The following is a 17,205-nucleotide window of genomic DNA, read 5'->3' as shown; positions in this document are numbered from 1 at the left end:
GTTAAGCACTTCACTGACTGTGTGTGTGTGTGTGTGTGTGTGTGTGTGTGTGTGTGTGTGTGTAAGAATGTGCTTGGTGCTCTATGAACTTATTTTATTTAAGGGAGTCAGTGCCAGGCTACAGTAGAAGATTTATTATATAAACCGAGTCATAATACCTTACTTAGCTGGCCCCATGATCTATTGCATAAGCGCAGGTTAGGAAGCAAGTAATTATGGTTGCTCAACACCAGGAAGTTTATTGGATGTATGAAACTGTTCATGAGGAGAAGAAAAGAGAAGATCTTTACAGCTCTGCCTGAAGAACATTCAGGTATGAATGCATCTGACTGAGCCCCTGAAATGGTCAGGAAGATGATCTAAACAGAAACCCCTATAAAGTTAGAATGTTTGCGTGGCTTGGTCAGTAATTCTTTTTTTAAATTTGTTTATTTTTTTTATTAATTACAGTTTATTCACTTTGTAATCCAACTATAGCCCCTCCCAATCTCATCCTCCATCTGTCATCTTTTCCCATGCCCCTCCCCAAGTCCACTGATACAGGAGGGAGGTACTCCTCCCCTTCCCTTTGACCCTATCCTATTAGGTTTCATTGGGACTGGCTGCATTGTCTTCCTCTGTGGCCTGGTAAGGCTGCTCCCGCATTAGGGGGAGGTGATCACAGAGCCAGCCACCGAGTTCATGTCAGAGACAGTTCCTGTTCCCATTACTATGGAACCCACTTGGACACTGAACTGCCATGGGCTACATCTGTGCAGGGGTTCTAGATTATCTCAATGCATGGTCCTTGGTTAGAGAATCAGTCTCAGAAAAGACCCCTCTGCCCAGATTTTTTGGTTCTGTTGCTCTCCTTGTGGAGTTCCTGTCCCCTCCAGGTCTTTCTGTCTCCCCCTTCTTTCATTAGATTCCCTGAACTCTGCCCAAAGTTTGGCTATGAGTCTCAGTATCTGCTCTGATACCCTGTAGGGTAGAGTCTTTCAGAGTCCCTTTGTGGTAAGCTCCTGTCCTGTTCCCTGTTTTCTCCCTCTTCCAATGTCCATGCCATTTGTCTTTCTGAATGAAGATTGATCATCTTATCCAGGGTCGTCCTTCTTGTTTAGTAAAACAACTATCTTGATAATTGTATTTTGAAATGGAAAAATACAGTAACTCCAGGAAAAATACTCCACTTTCAGCTCATTATACTACAAATCCAATATGTTTTACTTATTGTTAGTGTTACAAATTTCAGTATTAAGTTTCCCAAAGGCAAAGCTAAAGAACAACAGAAGTTATTATGTGTTCTTAAGATATGCTGAAATTAATTTTATAAATGCATCAGGAGAGGTTATTATTTCTTGCACTGAATTATGAAAATGACTCCATAGGTAGGTAATTTTTAAGCTGTAGTAATAACATCACTAGAAAATAAAGTACGAAGTTTTTCATATAGTTGCTTTCTTATTCTCTAAATATCTGAGTTTAGTCTACAAAATCTTCAGGGCTCTCATGATATAGGATGCGGTTCTCTTAAACAGTTTACATCCGCTAGACTGCAAAGGGTAGTTTAGTTCAGTATCTCCAACACATGACTCAACTTTATTTCAAAATTTTTATTTTTTTTTAAAATGCTCATTTAATTTTTTTTTTCAGTGTTTTGGAGGTATGCATTTACCTATTAGGTCTGGAAAAGAAAATTAACCTAGGTCAATAAGAATTTTAAGTAAATTTGGAGAGTAGCAAATGAAATATTTACAGAAATAATCTCTTGTGACACAATCTGTCTCTTGTAGGATCATTAGAGAAGTGAAGACTGCCAGGGTTGGAAAGGTGGCTCAGTCAGTACAATGCTTACCAACGAAGCACAAGGACCAATTGAATTTGATCCCAGCACTTGTGTAAAAATTAGACAGGTGATGTGGCTCGGAAACTCCAGTGCTAGGGGGCCAGAGACAAGTAGAATCCCAGAACTCAGAGTACAGTGAGCAAAGCTCCTCCCTAAGCTCAGGTTCAATGAGATACTTGTGTCAAAACAAGGCAAGGAACAATAGAAGGACACCCAGGGTTGACTTTTGGCCTGCACACACACACACACATACACACACACACACAAACTTGTGCTGTTTCTAATCATACGCTTACATTTTTGTTTCCTTTTATCCTATCTGGCCCCAGAGTTGAAAATGTTGTTATAGACAGCGTGGGTGAAGTAAGAGGAAAGAAAGAAGGGGAGAAAGAGGGAACAGTGGCTTAACGCCTGCTGCCTTGCTTTGTTTGCGAAAACCCTGACCTGACCTGGGATACTGTAGTGCTCTTCTGACTGTTGCAAAAATCTCTTCTCCACATAGCAGCTCCAGTTGGTTACCATTTGAAGATGTGTATAAGATCTTGTTACACCCCTTCTTGAATTTCTTTAGTAGTCAGTTTCCTGCTTCACTTAGCATGGCATCCACTTTAGGATAGGCTCTCACCATCTGGCCTGGTTACTTAATGTTACCTCTTTTTAGTTCTGCTCTGCTTTTAAGACATGCCTCCCCTTTCCCCTACAGGGCTCCTTCTCTGTCTTCACTGTCCTTTCTCTGAGATGGTGTTTCTCCTCTTATTCTTATGAGTGGATCCTCTACTTTCAGTTCTTAGCTCAGAAGCTACACTGCAGAGAGATCTCCCTTGAATTTATTCATAGGACTCCTTTTCCATCCCAGCTCAGCAAGGTCATAAATTACGTGCATTTTCAGTTGAGATTTATCTTCTTTTAGAAGAAGAATCTAGAAAGCAGGGCCTTTTTTTTTTTTTTTTCTTTTCCTTTGGGCCACACCAGATGGATCAACTCTCTCCAGCTATAATAGAGTGTGTAAAACGAGCATCTGACAAATGCGTGTGCAGATGGAATAAAGAATGTGTATGTGACTGGGTTATTGGATTTACATGTAAGTTATACAGTTCATCTGGGCGAGGTGGCTGAACGACAACCAGAGGCGTTAACTAAAGAGACCTGTACCTCTGGCTCTAATCTACAAGTTCTTCAGTGTCATGGTGCCATGTCCGAAGTCTCTTTGTGGCTGCAAGGTGGCTCCTGAAGGTGCGTGCAAGTTCAGTGCCTGTTCTGCAGTGTCTTTAGTTTAACCGTGAGAGGTGATCTGTGGCAGAGTGACTCCTGAGTGTTCACTTGGTGATCCTTTCATCAAAGTTCATTTCTTTGTCTGCACAGCATGACTGCCCCATGCTGTCTGGCTTCTGGGCTGGCAGGTTTCCTCGTTCTTCAAGATCTGAGCAAAGTAAGCCAACACATTCAAAAGCTGTGTTTCCCACAGCTCAGGGGGTAGTTAAAAGTTAGGTAACCTCTTCTTGTCCAACCATCCCTCTTTCCTCAATTGTTCTTTGAGTCACAGTTTATTCTTCTAGTCCAAAGAGTGATCCTTACATCAGAGTCCCCTCTCTGTGGTTTGTCATCACTGTATCTTAAAGGAAATCTGGGCTCTATAAATGCAGTTTGGTTTTGGTAGGCAGTTCATTCCTTAGCTAAAATCTGGTTCTTATGGGACTTTGTTTATCTTCACCCAATAAATGACATTGTGTGTAGCAGACACATGATCACTTGGACATTTATTAGCATGAACTATAAAATGAAGTACAAGTACATAAAGCCTACAGTTAATTTGGTGGTTGAAGTTATATATTCTGACAGACATAGTTTGTAGCCTAAAAGCCAGGACCCGTGCATGAATTAATTTTATGGTTCAGTGTGAGGTCACACAATCTTCTTCACACACACACACACACACACACACACACACACACACACACACACGCAGAATGGTGTGTCCTGTAATAGATTATAAAGACGGAAAACAAGTAAACACACAGCCACTGCAATAAATTTAAGAAAAGAAACTCTATCGTCACCAGTGGCAATTTATAGGAGTCATGTTTATCTGTGGTTGTCCACATTGGGATCTTGAGTGTACACAGTGACTTCAGAGATGGTTTTGTTACATTTTCATGCTATTAGCACTACTTAGTATATGAAGTACACCAACACCTGTACCTTCTTGTTTTTGTATTAAAGGTAGCGCTTTTTTCTCTTTGTATGGATAATTATGTAGATAAAAAAAATAATAAGAAAGAGAGTTAAGTTATTGGTTCTTTTCCACATAAGCCATTCATAGGGATACAGATATATTTCGCTGTCATGGGGCAGAGTATGGTAAGTCCCAGTGCAGGGAAAAGGATTAGATGACATTAAGATTCTTCTGCTGTCACAATAAGGTTGAAAACACCGTATTAAAACTTGGCCTTACAGGACAAGTTAGATTTCAAAAAGAAAAGACTCATGGACAAATACTCTCTGTATCAGTGGACCAGCCTGATCCACTAGAAGGGTGGGAAAATGAGGAGCATAACTGTCAAACTGTGTACTGTCACTGTTAATGCCTCAAGCTTCCAATACACTGTGTTGATGCTAACATGTTTTACTCATTACTGGCAGTTTGGCTGTTAGCCAGAGGCAGTTTCTGTAGAGCACAAAAATATGCTGTATCCTTATAAATGATGTTCTTTTGGGCACTATCCCTTATACTCTTTCATAATGAGAGCAAACCAACATAGTTTAATTGATAGATCATTTATAAATTATATGCGATTGTTTCTGAAACATATTCATACACAGCACAGTTAAACCACTTGAATCCCACCAAGTCGCTTGTGCTATGCAGGTTTTAATGAGCAGATTCTTTGCTTGCTACATGACTAAAGCAAAAATGTTTAAATAACCTTCTCCATATTCATTTGACCAATAATTTTGGATTTATACACAATTTAGAACTTGCTTCTATTCTCAGTTCCCATATAAATATCACCATGTAGACGTCCAAGTATTTTTTATATGCACTACAGTTGGAGAAATTGAGAAAAATGAGAATTGAACAAGAGAGCAGATTCGAAACCAGTCACATAGACAGCCAAAACAGTTGTGAGTGTACACTATGATGGCAAGACCTAACCTTAGGTAACATCTAAGAGAAAGAAGATACACAGATAATATGAAAGGAGGGGAACAAATGAAAGACTTCTCTATTAACAGGCAAAAGTAAGGACACCATGTCATAAATTAGAGCAGTATATTTTCTGTGGTGAAGTGGGTTATTTGTATATTTTCACAATGCTGGGAACCTGGGAACATCCTATTTCTTTCTGCTTTTTAAGTCACTGAATAGCTACTTCGTTAAAGAAAGACTCAGTTGAATGGTTTTATGATGTTGGATGACCTCATACTTATGTATTCAATAACAGTGTGGTTTCCTTTTTTCATTCGTTGTAATATATCAAATATTCATTGGGTTTTACTATAACAAAATTACTAACATAAATGTCAACTTTTCTGATACGAAGATTATGAATCTTTTTTTTTTTTTTTTTGTAAGAACTCTCCATGTCTCGAGCAGAAGCCAAAATGTTTTGACATAGTGAGTTAATTCCATTTAGTTAAAACAAAACAAACAAAACAAAACATGTCTTTATTTTGACCATGAAAAATGGCACAAAAAGGCTTAGGAATGTTGGCCAGTGATTTTTCAAGATCTGTTGGGTTTGGTGCTGGAGAAATGGCTCCATGGTTAAGAACATATACAGCTGTTATAGATGATCTGAGTTTAGTTTCCAGAACCTAAGCCAGGCTGCTCTCTACCATCTACAAATCCAGCTCCAGGGGCTCTAGCACCCTCTTCTGGTATCCATGGGCTCCTGCAGTTACACAGATAACTAAAAATAATTCACCCTTTTGCATTGATGAAAATCAAGCTTACAAAGTTAACCTCTTTTCTGCATTGGATTAGTTTACATCTTTCAGCTTCTTGTTATTTATTCTCTAAAGAAAAAAAAACTAATATAGTGGAGAAAGTTTACCTAGTTCTATCACTTAGAAAAATCACAGCTGTATTTCATGGAAGTATAAATCCCAATCATTTATACAATGATGAAATGTAAACTAGAGGGCAAAATCTTACCAAATTGTTTGTATTGAACATAAACCAAATATAAGGGTTCAGATCACTTTCCTTAAGACACATATCTGTAGAAAAACAAGGGAGGAGAATAAACTAAAAACAAACTCCATTTATTCCTTTCACTGGGACCAAAATATCCACATATAATTTTATGAACAGTTTGTTAACAGCACTGAAAATGCTGAGGTTGAAATCAGTATAGTAGAAGCATTTGTATCTATATATACAAAGTGTTTGTGTGTATGTGTGTGTGTTTACCTGGAATCCTGCCCTTGCTACTTCTCTACTTTGAGACCTTGGACTGCTCTCTTTAGTTCTCCAAAGTCAAGTTTACACAACAGTTCCTTTTGTCCTTTTCTTTTTACAGCTTAACCAGCTGGAAAAGGCCATGGAAGCAGCTCACACGTTCTTCATGGCAAACCCTGAACACATGGAAATGCAGCAGAACCTAGAGGACTACAGAGTGACGGCAGGGATGGAAGCCTCCCAGCTGGTAGACAGAGAAGCCAAGCCACACCTGGTGAGTTCTGGGTACCCCTGTCCCTGCCACACAAAGCTCACTGTACCTGTTTCATTGATCCCGAACTCAATCATATACTGGATATATCAAATCAAGTCTCAGAGTGCACTAATTCTTAAACATTCGAAACTATCAGATGGAATATTGTAATGAGAAGTAAATATATTTGATATTCCAAGTTAAAATGTCAGGAATTAAAAATTGAAGTTGAGAGAACTGGAAATTCACTTAGAAAAATCAGAATATGGTAAAGCCTAGAACTCCATGAAGTTATCTACACATTCTGAAAAGCCTCAGATCTTATTCAGCACTTTTTCACACATATTTTTAACTAATAATGTATTTTTGACAGTTTCACACAATGTAAATAATGCATACTGACCACTTTTATCATCTCCCTGTTACCTTGTGTACCCCTCTTCCCTGCAAATCTCTTTCTCACATTCATGTTTATGTCTGTTTGTTTTGTAACCCACAGCTCAACCAGGTCAGTCTGAGTTGACCTGAGTTGACCTGGGACTTTCTGCTGGAGACTAGCTGGCCCAGCAGTGGGCTCACAACTGAAGACTCTGGTTCCCCCATTCCAGAATATGCAATAGTCACTCATTAATACCTGGATCATATAGTCCTGACTGATTTCCAGAGTGGCTATAGTAATTTACTCTCCCACCCACAGTGTGTACGATTTCCCTTTACCCCACCCCACCCCACCCATTGTTATTCTTGCTATTCTTAATGATAGCCATACTGACTAGGGTAAAATGGAACCAAAAGTACTTTTTATTATGAATTTCTGTGATTGCTAAAGACGTTGTTTAGATTTAAATGTTTTCTAGACATTTCTTATTCTGAGATGTCTTTGTTGAGTGCTATAGTTTATTTTGAATGCAATATTTTTTTGTGAATTCTTTAGAATGCCATTCATGCATACAGTGTTTTTGAATCACATTCACTCCTACTTCTGTCTTCCAGTTCTTCTTAGATCCCGGATCACCCTCCTCCGGCTCTCTTTCTTCACCATTTAGATCAGTTGGTGCCACTCATATATGCACGGGTATGGAGTGTCCACTAGAGTACCTACAAGTGGCCATACCTCTAAAGCAGCTCCTGACCCCTTTGGCCTTTGAACAACCCTTTCACAGGAGTCACCTAAGACCATCGGAAAATATGGATATTTACTTTACAATTCATAACAGTTGCAAAATTACAGTTACGAAGTTACTGCAAATAATTTTAAAGTTGGAGTCTACCACAACATGATGGCCCGTGTTAAAAGGTCAGAGCACTAGGAAGGTTGAGAACCACTGCTCTAAAGAAAAGTTATTCTGCCTTCCCTAGCAGCCATCAACTCTTAATAACTCCTCAGCTAGGGGTGGGGGCACAAGCGTCTCTCCCCAGTTCATGGCAGAATACTCAGTGACTTGATCTCTGTGCAGATATCTTGCAATCAGTCGCTGGTCTGTGCATTCTTGAGTGCAGCAGACCTATCACACACATTCCTGACATTTAACACAACTTCCTTTTCACCTATGAGTGAAGCCAGCATGAGTGGTTCCTGGCTGCACTATTGTTCTGCAGCTTCCAATCTGGAGGATTTTCCCTTGTAACTGAAGCTTTCCATCTCGAGTTTGAAAAAACCCGCAAAATTTGTCTTACAACAAAATATTATTTGAAACCACATGTAGGAAAGTTTTTTGTCTTTCCATCCCCCGATTCTCAATGTGTGACCTCTAAAATTACTCCTGAGAAAATGGTAGAGAAATGAAGATTTAGTGGACCAAGGATTGGAAGTGATGGCACTTTTAACCATATTTGTTATCTCACTGCTCTTCTATGCCTTCCTTGCAGCAGGGAGGTTACACAGTACGCTCCCATCTACATGCAGAAAGATTGTGGATTGATTGTCACTCCTATAGTCCAGGCTCCCTTTCTTTGACATGTATTTGAACATAGGGAAGTTACAGTTGGATTGACCCCTGAAACCTGTCATTACCTTCTGCAACACAAAATTCTGCTTTCACCATTGTAAGCAATCCTGGGTCTGTTGATATCTCACTCTTCACAAACAAGGTCCTGTCTGTTCCTTTGCAGGAGAGCTATAATGCAGCAGTTAAACATTATGAGGCTGATGACTTTGAAGCAGCAATCAAGTACTTTGAACAAGCCTTAAGAGAATATTTCAATGAAGATATGGAGTGCCGTGCTCTATGTGAAGGGCCTCAGAGATTTGAGGAGTATGAATATTTAGGGTACAGAGGTGGCCTTTATGAGGCAATTGCAGGTAAAGGTTGTTTTTATTCTTTGTTGGCTTACTAAATTGCTACAGATCTTGTATAAAACTATTCTGGCAATATAGTGCATAGTAGTAAGCATTATAAAATGTTAAAGATTCTAATGTGCTTATTTAATGATGTCTCTTGTTACTTTTTATAGTTAAAATTTTGATTATTTCTCTTTCTAACATCTTCCTGATGTATTTGTTAATAATTGCATATTTACTTATTTCATCAGTATAAATAGGAAAATACTGTACTATAACTATTTCTTCTCAACATACTGTTCTTTTTATTTTATTTTATGCCTAGCAACAAAATGTGGACTTCTCATGTAAGTACATGTGGACCGACTTTATTGTGTTTAGTGGCTAGATAAGACTCATTATATGGGAGCATCATCATTTTCAATGTTAGTCTTTACTGATGACAACTGAAATGGTTTCAGTTTTTCATTACTGTAAATAATATAGAAATGAACCCTTTGATATAGTCTTGTACAATTAATTGGCTTATTGTACTTGAGAATGTTGTTTAAAATAGTAGGCAATGTGTTATATTCAAGACTTGCTTATAGTGGGTAATTAACCTTTTTATTGGAAGAAGTGAATTTTCTATATATTCTGTATTTGAAAATAATTTATTTGTATTGACAACATAAGTGTTAAAAATACAATTGTCAGGAGAAACTTTAGGAGTGTGTTTATATAGTTTGTGTAGGAGAGGTGGAGTACTTTCAGACAGAACTGAAGGCAGGAAGAAGTGGAAACTGTAGTGTCCTTGTGCTATAATGCTCTCCCTCATTTTACTTTTCATCATGGAATTATAGTCTCACTAAGTTGCCCAGGCTGCCCATGGACTCACTCTAGTTCTAGCAGGCATTGCCTCTGCAATCTTGCTGCCTCAGGCCTCCAAATAGCTGAGATTATAGGCTTGTGCCACTAGGCCGTGGCTCTTCCTTTGCTTGCATATACAGTCAGTGAAATGAAAGTCAAGGGCTGTACAGACAATGTTTCGTGGGAAGTAGAGGCTCCTAGAGGGACCTTATTTGACTTTGGCTTACGTCTTGGTGTGTTCTCATCATTTTCTTAGGTAGCCATAACAGTACAGGCAAGCCTACAAGTATAGCAGCATACTAGGCTATGACTGTGTTTGGAGCTAGCACAGACAAGCTGTGAGGAGGCCTCTGTACAGGGATAGCACTCCTTTTAAAGGGTAGGTTCTTGCTGAATGTCACAGTCTGAGGATGTGTGACTATTCTCCAGCTATCAACACACAAGCAGTGTCAGGTACTGCTTGGCACAGGGTGTTGCAACTCTTGACTTGGATTTTGTTTTTTGTTTTTGTTGTTATTTCCTTTTGCTTTTTTGGTGTTGTTTGGATTTGGGTTTTGATGATCTGTTTTCAATTTAATTTTTTGACTCTTTCATACATTTAGCTAGTACATTTTAGTCATTTTCTTCACCTTCCATTTCCCCATCATCCTATTTCCTTCTCTCACTGAAACACTTCTTCTCAATGGGTCCCCCTCCTACTTCTTATCTGTGTGTGTGTGGTCCAATGAATTTAGTTATTTCTTGCTGGCACATGACTGAGCTGTCACTTACTGGATGAAGATGGCTTTCTAGTGGCTACCCTAGATGAAGCCTCCAACCCCCACAAACATTAAACTCAATAACCAGTACCTGCAGGGTCCCTCTTCTACCCTTGGTGAAATTTTGCTGTGTCCAGTGTTAGACATATCTTGTGCCAACAAACACAGAGACAGTGAGTTCCTAAGTTCATTGGCTATGTCATGTCCAGAAAATGTCTTTTTACTTCCCATCTCCCATTCTCTGTTTCTTACATTCTTTCTGACATCTATCATGCCCTCCATGGTGCTAGCTGAGCCTTGAAGGAATACATAACCTTGCGTGTGTAGACTGGAGCATCATCACAGGTTGTCTACATTTTGGCCACTGTGGGTTCTTTCATTAATTGCTGTTCCACTGTACTAAGAAGCTTCTGGAAAGAAGGCTGGGTGCAGCACTCACCCTTGGATATAAACAGCATTTAGAAAGCACTTTGACCAAATAAGCCTTCTGCACAGTGTAGTAGGTTCAATAGGGGTAGGATTCCTAACTGGGCCCGTGGCCTCCACAGCCAATAGCTAGTTTTGCTCTTCTTGATGGTATCACAGGCCTAAAGGGTGCTGGTTTTTCAGGGAGACTTCTCACACAGATCTGCAGCTCGGGCTGTTGCTTAGCCACCTCACTAAAGAGCTTCTGCTCCCCTTAGGTGAGGAACTTGTTACTTAGAACAATTGAGCTATGTGGCTAGAAACAAACTTAGACTTAGACTCAGGCTATTTTAATCAAGAGTTCATATTTTTCAAAGTCAACATAATTAAAATCTGAGTAAAGAGTACCTTATTCAATAACAAATCTTTATTAAACATATGTTGATGACATGTTAGGTTTCACAACATATATAATGAGAAACAATTTTCAACAGACATGGAAATTACTATGTTTGCCCTTCCAATTCTAAAGTTTCCTTATCTCCCTCCAAAGCACCTACCTAGGAGCTTGAACCAAATCCTGTGAAGTTGCTTTTTAATCTAAGATGTTCCACAACTTTTAAGTCCATCTTCTTTGTTGCCAAGCTTGGACAAATGCTTCTTTCACATTGTACTTACCACTTAATTGAGCCTCCCCATTTCCATGGCTTAAGTCAAAACCACATTTTAACTGAGCCCCTCATGACTACTTCCTTCCTGCTCTTGGTGTATGGTTCAGATTGAGCTCTAATACAGAGCCCAAATTCTGTACTAACTAACAGAGATATTGTATGTAAACTCCCTCTTCTCATGGCTTTCATTCCACTTGCAATAAAGCCTGTGACCTGGAAGGACTTTCAGTGTGTATATTCACAGTCTCTCTTCATTCCTGCCCTTCTTTGGCTGTGCCACCCACTCTCTTTTCCCTTGCAAACCTGCAGGATGTTTTATGGTATCACTTGGGCAGTGTCCTATCTTATTCAGTGCTCAGTTTTCAGCAAGTCCCTGAGCTACTTAATAAATGAAGGCTTTGGTGAATACAAGAATAAAGGATGTGATTTATACACCAATAACTATGTATAGATAAATATTGTAGTGGTGCCTTGTGCTTATGATAATGCCGGTCATGAAAAAAAGGTGGGGTTTTTAGTAGTTAATTAGAGAACAGCTACAAAGTATAAGCTAGATCAATATGAATATTACAGTCAAAATCACTACATTAAATTATTAAACTATGAAGTGCTCCATTACCAAAGTAAATTTAAGTTGCCCAAAATCAATATACAATAACAATGAGTTATGAGGATTTAATTTTAAGAGTTTTGTTCCTTGGACATTTGCCATTTTAACTTCTTAATATTTTTGTGAGCACAATTCATTTAATAGTGATTTTTGTGTGTCTTCTGCAGTGTCATTACTGAATTTTTCTCAGTCTTTTGCAAGGGAATGAGCTATATATAACACTTTATAATGCTGTGATTTTATGGGATAATATGCCCCACCTCTGACCCATTTACCTCTGCACCTATGCTGTCAGTGTCCATGGAACAGTTTTGGCAAATGAGCTAGATCCTGTTACTGAAACTGATCTTTATGTTGGGTAATATTTAATGTTGATAAAGTTACCATAACCCATTGGCTGCTGGGAAAGAACAGATAAACAGGCACATCCATACTCATTTTTTTTAACTCTTAATTACCACCCCAGTTTCCCAGGTCCCAGTAAAAAACTTAAAAATAAATCATAGTCTCTCTGGTCCCAGCCAAATACCCACAATTACTATAAGGTTTCCTAGAAATCTGAAGTATGTTTAATGTATTGTATCAAAAATCTAAAAGTATTCTCATATAATTGTTCTGAACTACAAATATACTAAAAACATATTAATTGCACAATGACATTGAAAGGAAAAGAATACAACCAGTAAGATTAATACAACAACTTTTCACCCTGCAAGTTCTAGTCTTATATATACTTAGATGTCCTCAATTTGGAGCTAAGGTGGCATTTACAATAGAGAATGTATTATGAAAACCATAATGCCTGTATTGTAGAGTTAGAAGGGACTTAGTGTTGGAAGAAAATACAAATTGCTGCTTGGTGCAGATTTTCCTACAGTTAGCTCTGTTCGTTGAGCTAGAGATATCTTCATTTGCTATTTATGCTCTGCCTTGAAAATATAATCCTGCAGATTTGAGTTGTTGGTGGGTACTTTTTTTTCCTTTTTTGGTCACTTGATATTAAAGGAAACATAGATTTGAAGGTAAAGAGACTTCTGTCTGTGGAGGAGTGAAGAGATGGCCGTTTGTCATTCCCCTATCTTATGAAACACAGTTAATGTTTGTTTATAATTACTTTATTACAATGTATTAACTTTGTATTACAATCCCACCCTCCCTCTCTCCCTTCCATTTGACTCTAGTCTATCAGGTCTCATCAGAACTGGCTGCATTGTCTTCCTCTGTAGCCTGGCAAGGCTGCACCTCTCCACCTCAGGGGGAGGTGATCAGAGAGCTGGCCACTGAATTCATGTCAGAGTCAGCTAATGTTTTATTCCTAACATTCAGATTGTATACATAGATCTGATTATTTTCTACACATCTCCAACTAGACGTAAAAAGCAGTGGATGGACTCAGCATTGGTTCTGTTAGCTGTTCTATGTGGGCTCAAGTTAGCCAGGTTATGGAAAATGTTTCTCTCCACCCTTCAATTTCTCCCTTCCTTCCTGTGTCCTGACCTCAGTCTGCAAGGCTGCCCAGATTCAAGATGAACTCCGACTAAACAGAGAGCCCCTTGAAAGAAGCAGTTGTAGCCAATTAAATTGTGTAGCCATGAAGTCAAGTGATTTTCTAAACCCCCAGGGGGCCTACTCAGCCCAAGTATGAATGAACCATTCTCTCCCTGGAAAACATTGCTACCATCTTTGCTATAGGACTCAGTTAGGCAAAGGGGAAGAGGCGTTTTCCTTGTAACATTAGCTGCTTAAGTTTCTTCCGATCATGCCTTGATAAAACAGAGCTGTGAGCTAAGGGGCACTCTAGCATCTTTACTGTTTTAAGTGAGAACAGCAAGCACACAAAAGGATGCAAGGAGGAGAATGTTTATTCTAACTCTTTACTGTCATCTTTTCTGCCATTTTGCCACTCTATGTCAAAACAGTTATCCCATGTATTAGAATATGCAGTGTCCCAGTAGAGCTTGGTCTGTAACTGGGTAGAATAGGGTCCTGAAAATGGGTATCAGGAAATATTTTAATTCTGTCTATGAAAAAAAATCACAGGGATGGGGAGTTTGGGTCTTGTCTTTCCCCTGCTGAACTTTCTGGATGCAGGGCTGTTCCATTTTCTGAATGGCTTCTAAACATCACTAGGATGTGAACATCCGGTTTCAATTCCAGGGCTTCTCAGACCTTCTGAAGTACCCAAAGAGAAGCTCAAGGTGTCTGACAAGAAAGTCCACAGTCAGTTATATGCACAGGCAGCCTGACATGCTGCAGAGGTTTGGGACCCAGTGGTGTTGAGTGATCATGGCTAAAATGATGTCACCGTCTGGCAGACACTTCTCTCTCTTGCCTTCCAGATCACTACATGCAGGTCCTGGTCTGTCAGCATGAGTGTGTACGGGAACTCGCCACCCGCCCAGGCCGCCTATCACCAATCGAGAATTTTCTTCCCTTGCATTACGACTACCTCCAGTTTGCCTACTACAGAGGTAAAGTGTGGGTTATCCATGATGATCTTTGCAGTTCTTCTTCATCACTGTGGGCATCTTGTCACCATCCAGACCCCTGCTTTCTTTCTTTTCATCACCAAAGCAATGCAGGTTTATGGGCTCCCCCTTCCCTTCTTGCAATTTGGCTGCAGCTCAGAGCAGGGAAGGTCACTAACAGTGGACGAAACACAGAATTTGCTATTATAATGTCATAAAACTTACACTAGACTTGCAAAATTTCTTTTTCAACCTAAGCTGCTTTTTTTTAAAAAACTTAGTTTTACTAGGAATGTGCTCTCTTTCTGTTTCCACAGCCACTTTCTTGTCCTTCAATCAAGTTTCTTATACTTCCAAAATTTTATATATAAACAAACACACTTAGAGAACCTTACTTCTTTTTTTTTATGTGAAGACAGTAAATTATTTACACTATGTTCCATATCGTTTTTACTTCATACATGCCAGATGACTGTCAGTAGGTTAGACATAGAAAATTACCAAATTTTAGGCTAAAATTAATCTAGTAATTGATTGTTTAACTTTAGTTGATGAGTACAGAGAGATCGTCCTAATCTTTCTTTATGATTGTATACCATTATATTAGAACATACTTTATGCATCTTCTTATTGAGGGACAGTTGCATTGTTTGTAATCTTTTGTACCTGCAGTGAACTTACAGGAGGATAACATTTTACATGTGTCTGTGCACATTTATCTACATATTTCTAAGGATAAATATCTGGAGGTGCATTTACTGGGTCAAATAATTTATTCTATTTGTAGTTTTGATTCACATTGCAAGATTTTCCTCCATATGGATTGTATTTTCCATTGTTCATCTTCAGAATATATTATATAAAATGTTCAGGTACTCTACAATCCCCTAGGGTAACACTTAGTAATTTAGAATAGTTTTGGTTTCCATTTTTTTAGTTGAAGAGGAGATATTGCATACCCCCTCTTGTACTTAAAAGCAATTGATAGAATTCAGATCATATAAATCATTTTGATGTCCTCACCTTCACTTTGTGGAGAAGTGACTGGCTGGTTGACAGGTTGTGATTACTTGGCTCAATGCACTTCTCATTATTTCTCACTGTCTTCACCATCAATATCTTTTATACAGGTCAGCCATAAAGAAATATTTTCCTTTTAAAATAATGAGGGAAAAAACCTGCAAACCAACATTTTAAAACTGCTTTGGTGAATTCCCTCCTTTTCCAAAAGTAAGGTATTACTCATTGTCCTGGTACTTATGACAGTAATAACTCATGTGCACATCATAAGCAATGAATGCAAACCATTAGGCACACCAGTTGCTTATTGTCATTTTTTTAAAAAATTTGGAGCCCTCTTCAAGAATATATACACACAGAGAAAAATGTATATACATATATGTGTATGTGTCTACAAAGGCAAAATGTCTTTTTTAATTAAATTTTTATTTTTTGTATAATTACAGTTTATTCACTTTGTATCCCAGCTGTAGCCCCCTCCCTCATTCCCTCCCAATCCTGCCCTCCCTCCCTCATATCCTCCCTTCCCCTCTCTAAGTCCACTGATAGGGGTGGTCCTCTTCCCCTTCCATCTGACTCTAGCTTATCAGGTCTCATCAGGACTGGCTGCATTGTCCTCCTCTGTGGCCTGGCAAGGCTTTTCCCCACTCAGAAGGGGAGTGGTGGTCAAAGAGCAAGCCACTGAGTTCGTGTCAGAGACAGTCCTTGTTCCCATTACTAGGGAACCCACTTGGATACTGAGCTGCCATAGGCTACATCTGAGCAGGGGCTCTAGGTTATATCCATGAATGGTCCTTGCCTGGAGTATCAGTCTCAGAAAAGACCCCTGTGCCCAAGATATTTTGGTTTTGTTGCTCTCTTTATGTAGCTCGTGTCCTTTCCAGGTCATACTATCTCCCCCTTCTTTCATAAGATTCCCTTCCCTACACTCTGCCCAAAGTTAGTTTATAAGTATCAGCAATTGCTTTTATACACTGCTGGGTAGAGTCTTTCAGAGGCCCTCTGTAGATACAGAAATTGTGGTACTTTTACACAAAGGAATACTACTCAGCAAGGAAATCATGAAATTTGCAGGCAAATGGTGAAATCTAGAAAAGATCACCCTGAGTGAGGTATCCCAGAAGCAGAAAGACACACATGGTATATACTCACTTATAAATAGATATTAGACATACAATATAGAGGATAAACATGCTAAAATCTGTACACCTAAAGAAGCTGAGCAAGACTGAGGACCCTGGGTAAGATGATCAATCCTCACTCAGAAAGTCAAACGGGATGGACATTGGAAGAAGGAGAAAACAGGAAACAGGACAAAGTGTCCTTTTAAAAGAAATCAAATTTTGTGGCCTATTTGAGAACATGGCATGCAGCGTTTTAACATTCTGTTGCTAAGAGTCAAACATCTTTTTTTGCAATAACTAAAGATTTCTATAACCAAGTATTCATAGTTGAGACAGCCTGGACGGCTCTTGGTAATAGTTAGATCGTGTTGAGGTTGCTCTCGGTCATAGGAGAATGGGCTAGAAGAGACTATCTAGAGCGCTAAAGGTTGCCCTATAGAAACAACAGTTTATGGTACACTTTCCAGTGAAAAGAAATAAGACTTTGAATCACTTATACACTCATATTTTGTTTATGAATGCTACATCATCATATTGGA

At 38.9% G+C, this 17,205-nt stretch overlaps 1 protein-coding gene across 1 annotated transcript in view; it reads left to right on the top strand.

The window, feature by feature from the left end:
• Nucleotides 1-17,205, top strand: part of P3h2 (prolyl 3-hydroxylase 2) — a 143,609-nt gene that overhangs the window by 101,206 nt on the left and 25,198 nt on the right. The window contains exons 2-4 of the mRNA XM_055625214.1: nucleotides 6,349-6,501; nucleotides 8,593-8,782; nucleotides 14,394-14,525. Coding sequence (XP_055481189.1) covers nucleotides 6,349-6,501; nucleotides 8,593-8,782; nucleotides 14,394-14,525 — 475 coding nt within the window. The remainder of the gene's footprint in view (nucleotides 1-6,348; nucleotides 6,502-8,592; nucleotides 8,783-14,393; nucleotides 14,526-17,205) is intronic.

This window comes from Psammomys obesus, unplaced genomic scaffold (genome assembly GCF_907164565.1).
Source record: "Psammomys obesus unplaced genomic scaffold, mPsaObe1.curated_primary_1811, whole genome shotgun sequence".
Lineage (NCBI taxonomy): Eukaryota > Metazoa > Chordata > Mammalia > Rodentia > Muridae > Psammomys > Psammomys obesus.
The sequence above is the reverse complement of the archived record's forward strand: the minus strand, read 5'-3'. Positions and strand labels throughout refer to the sequence as shown.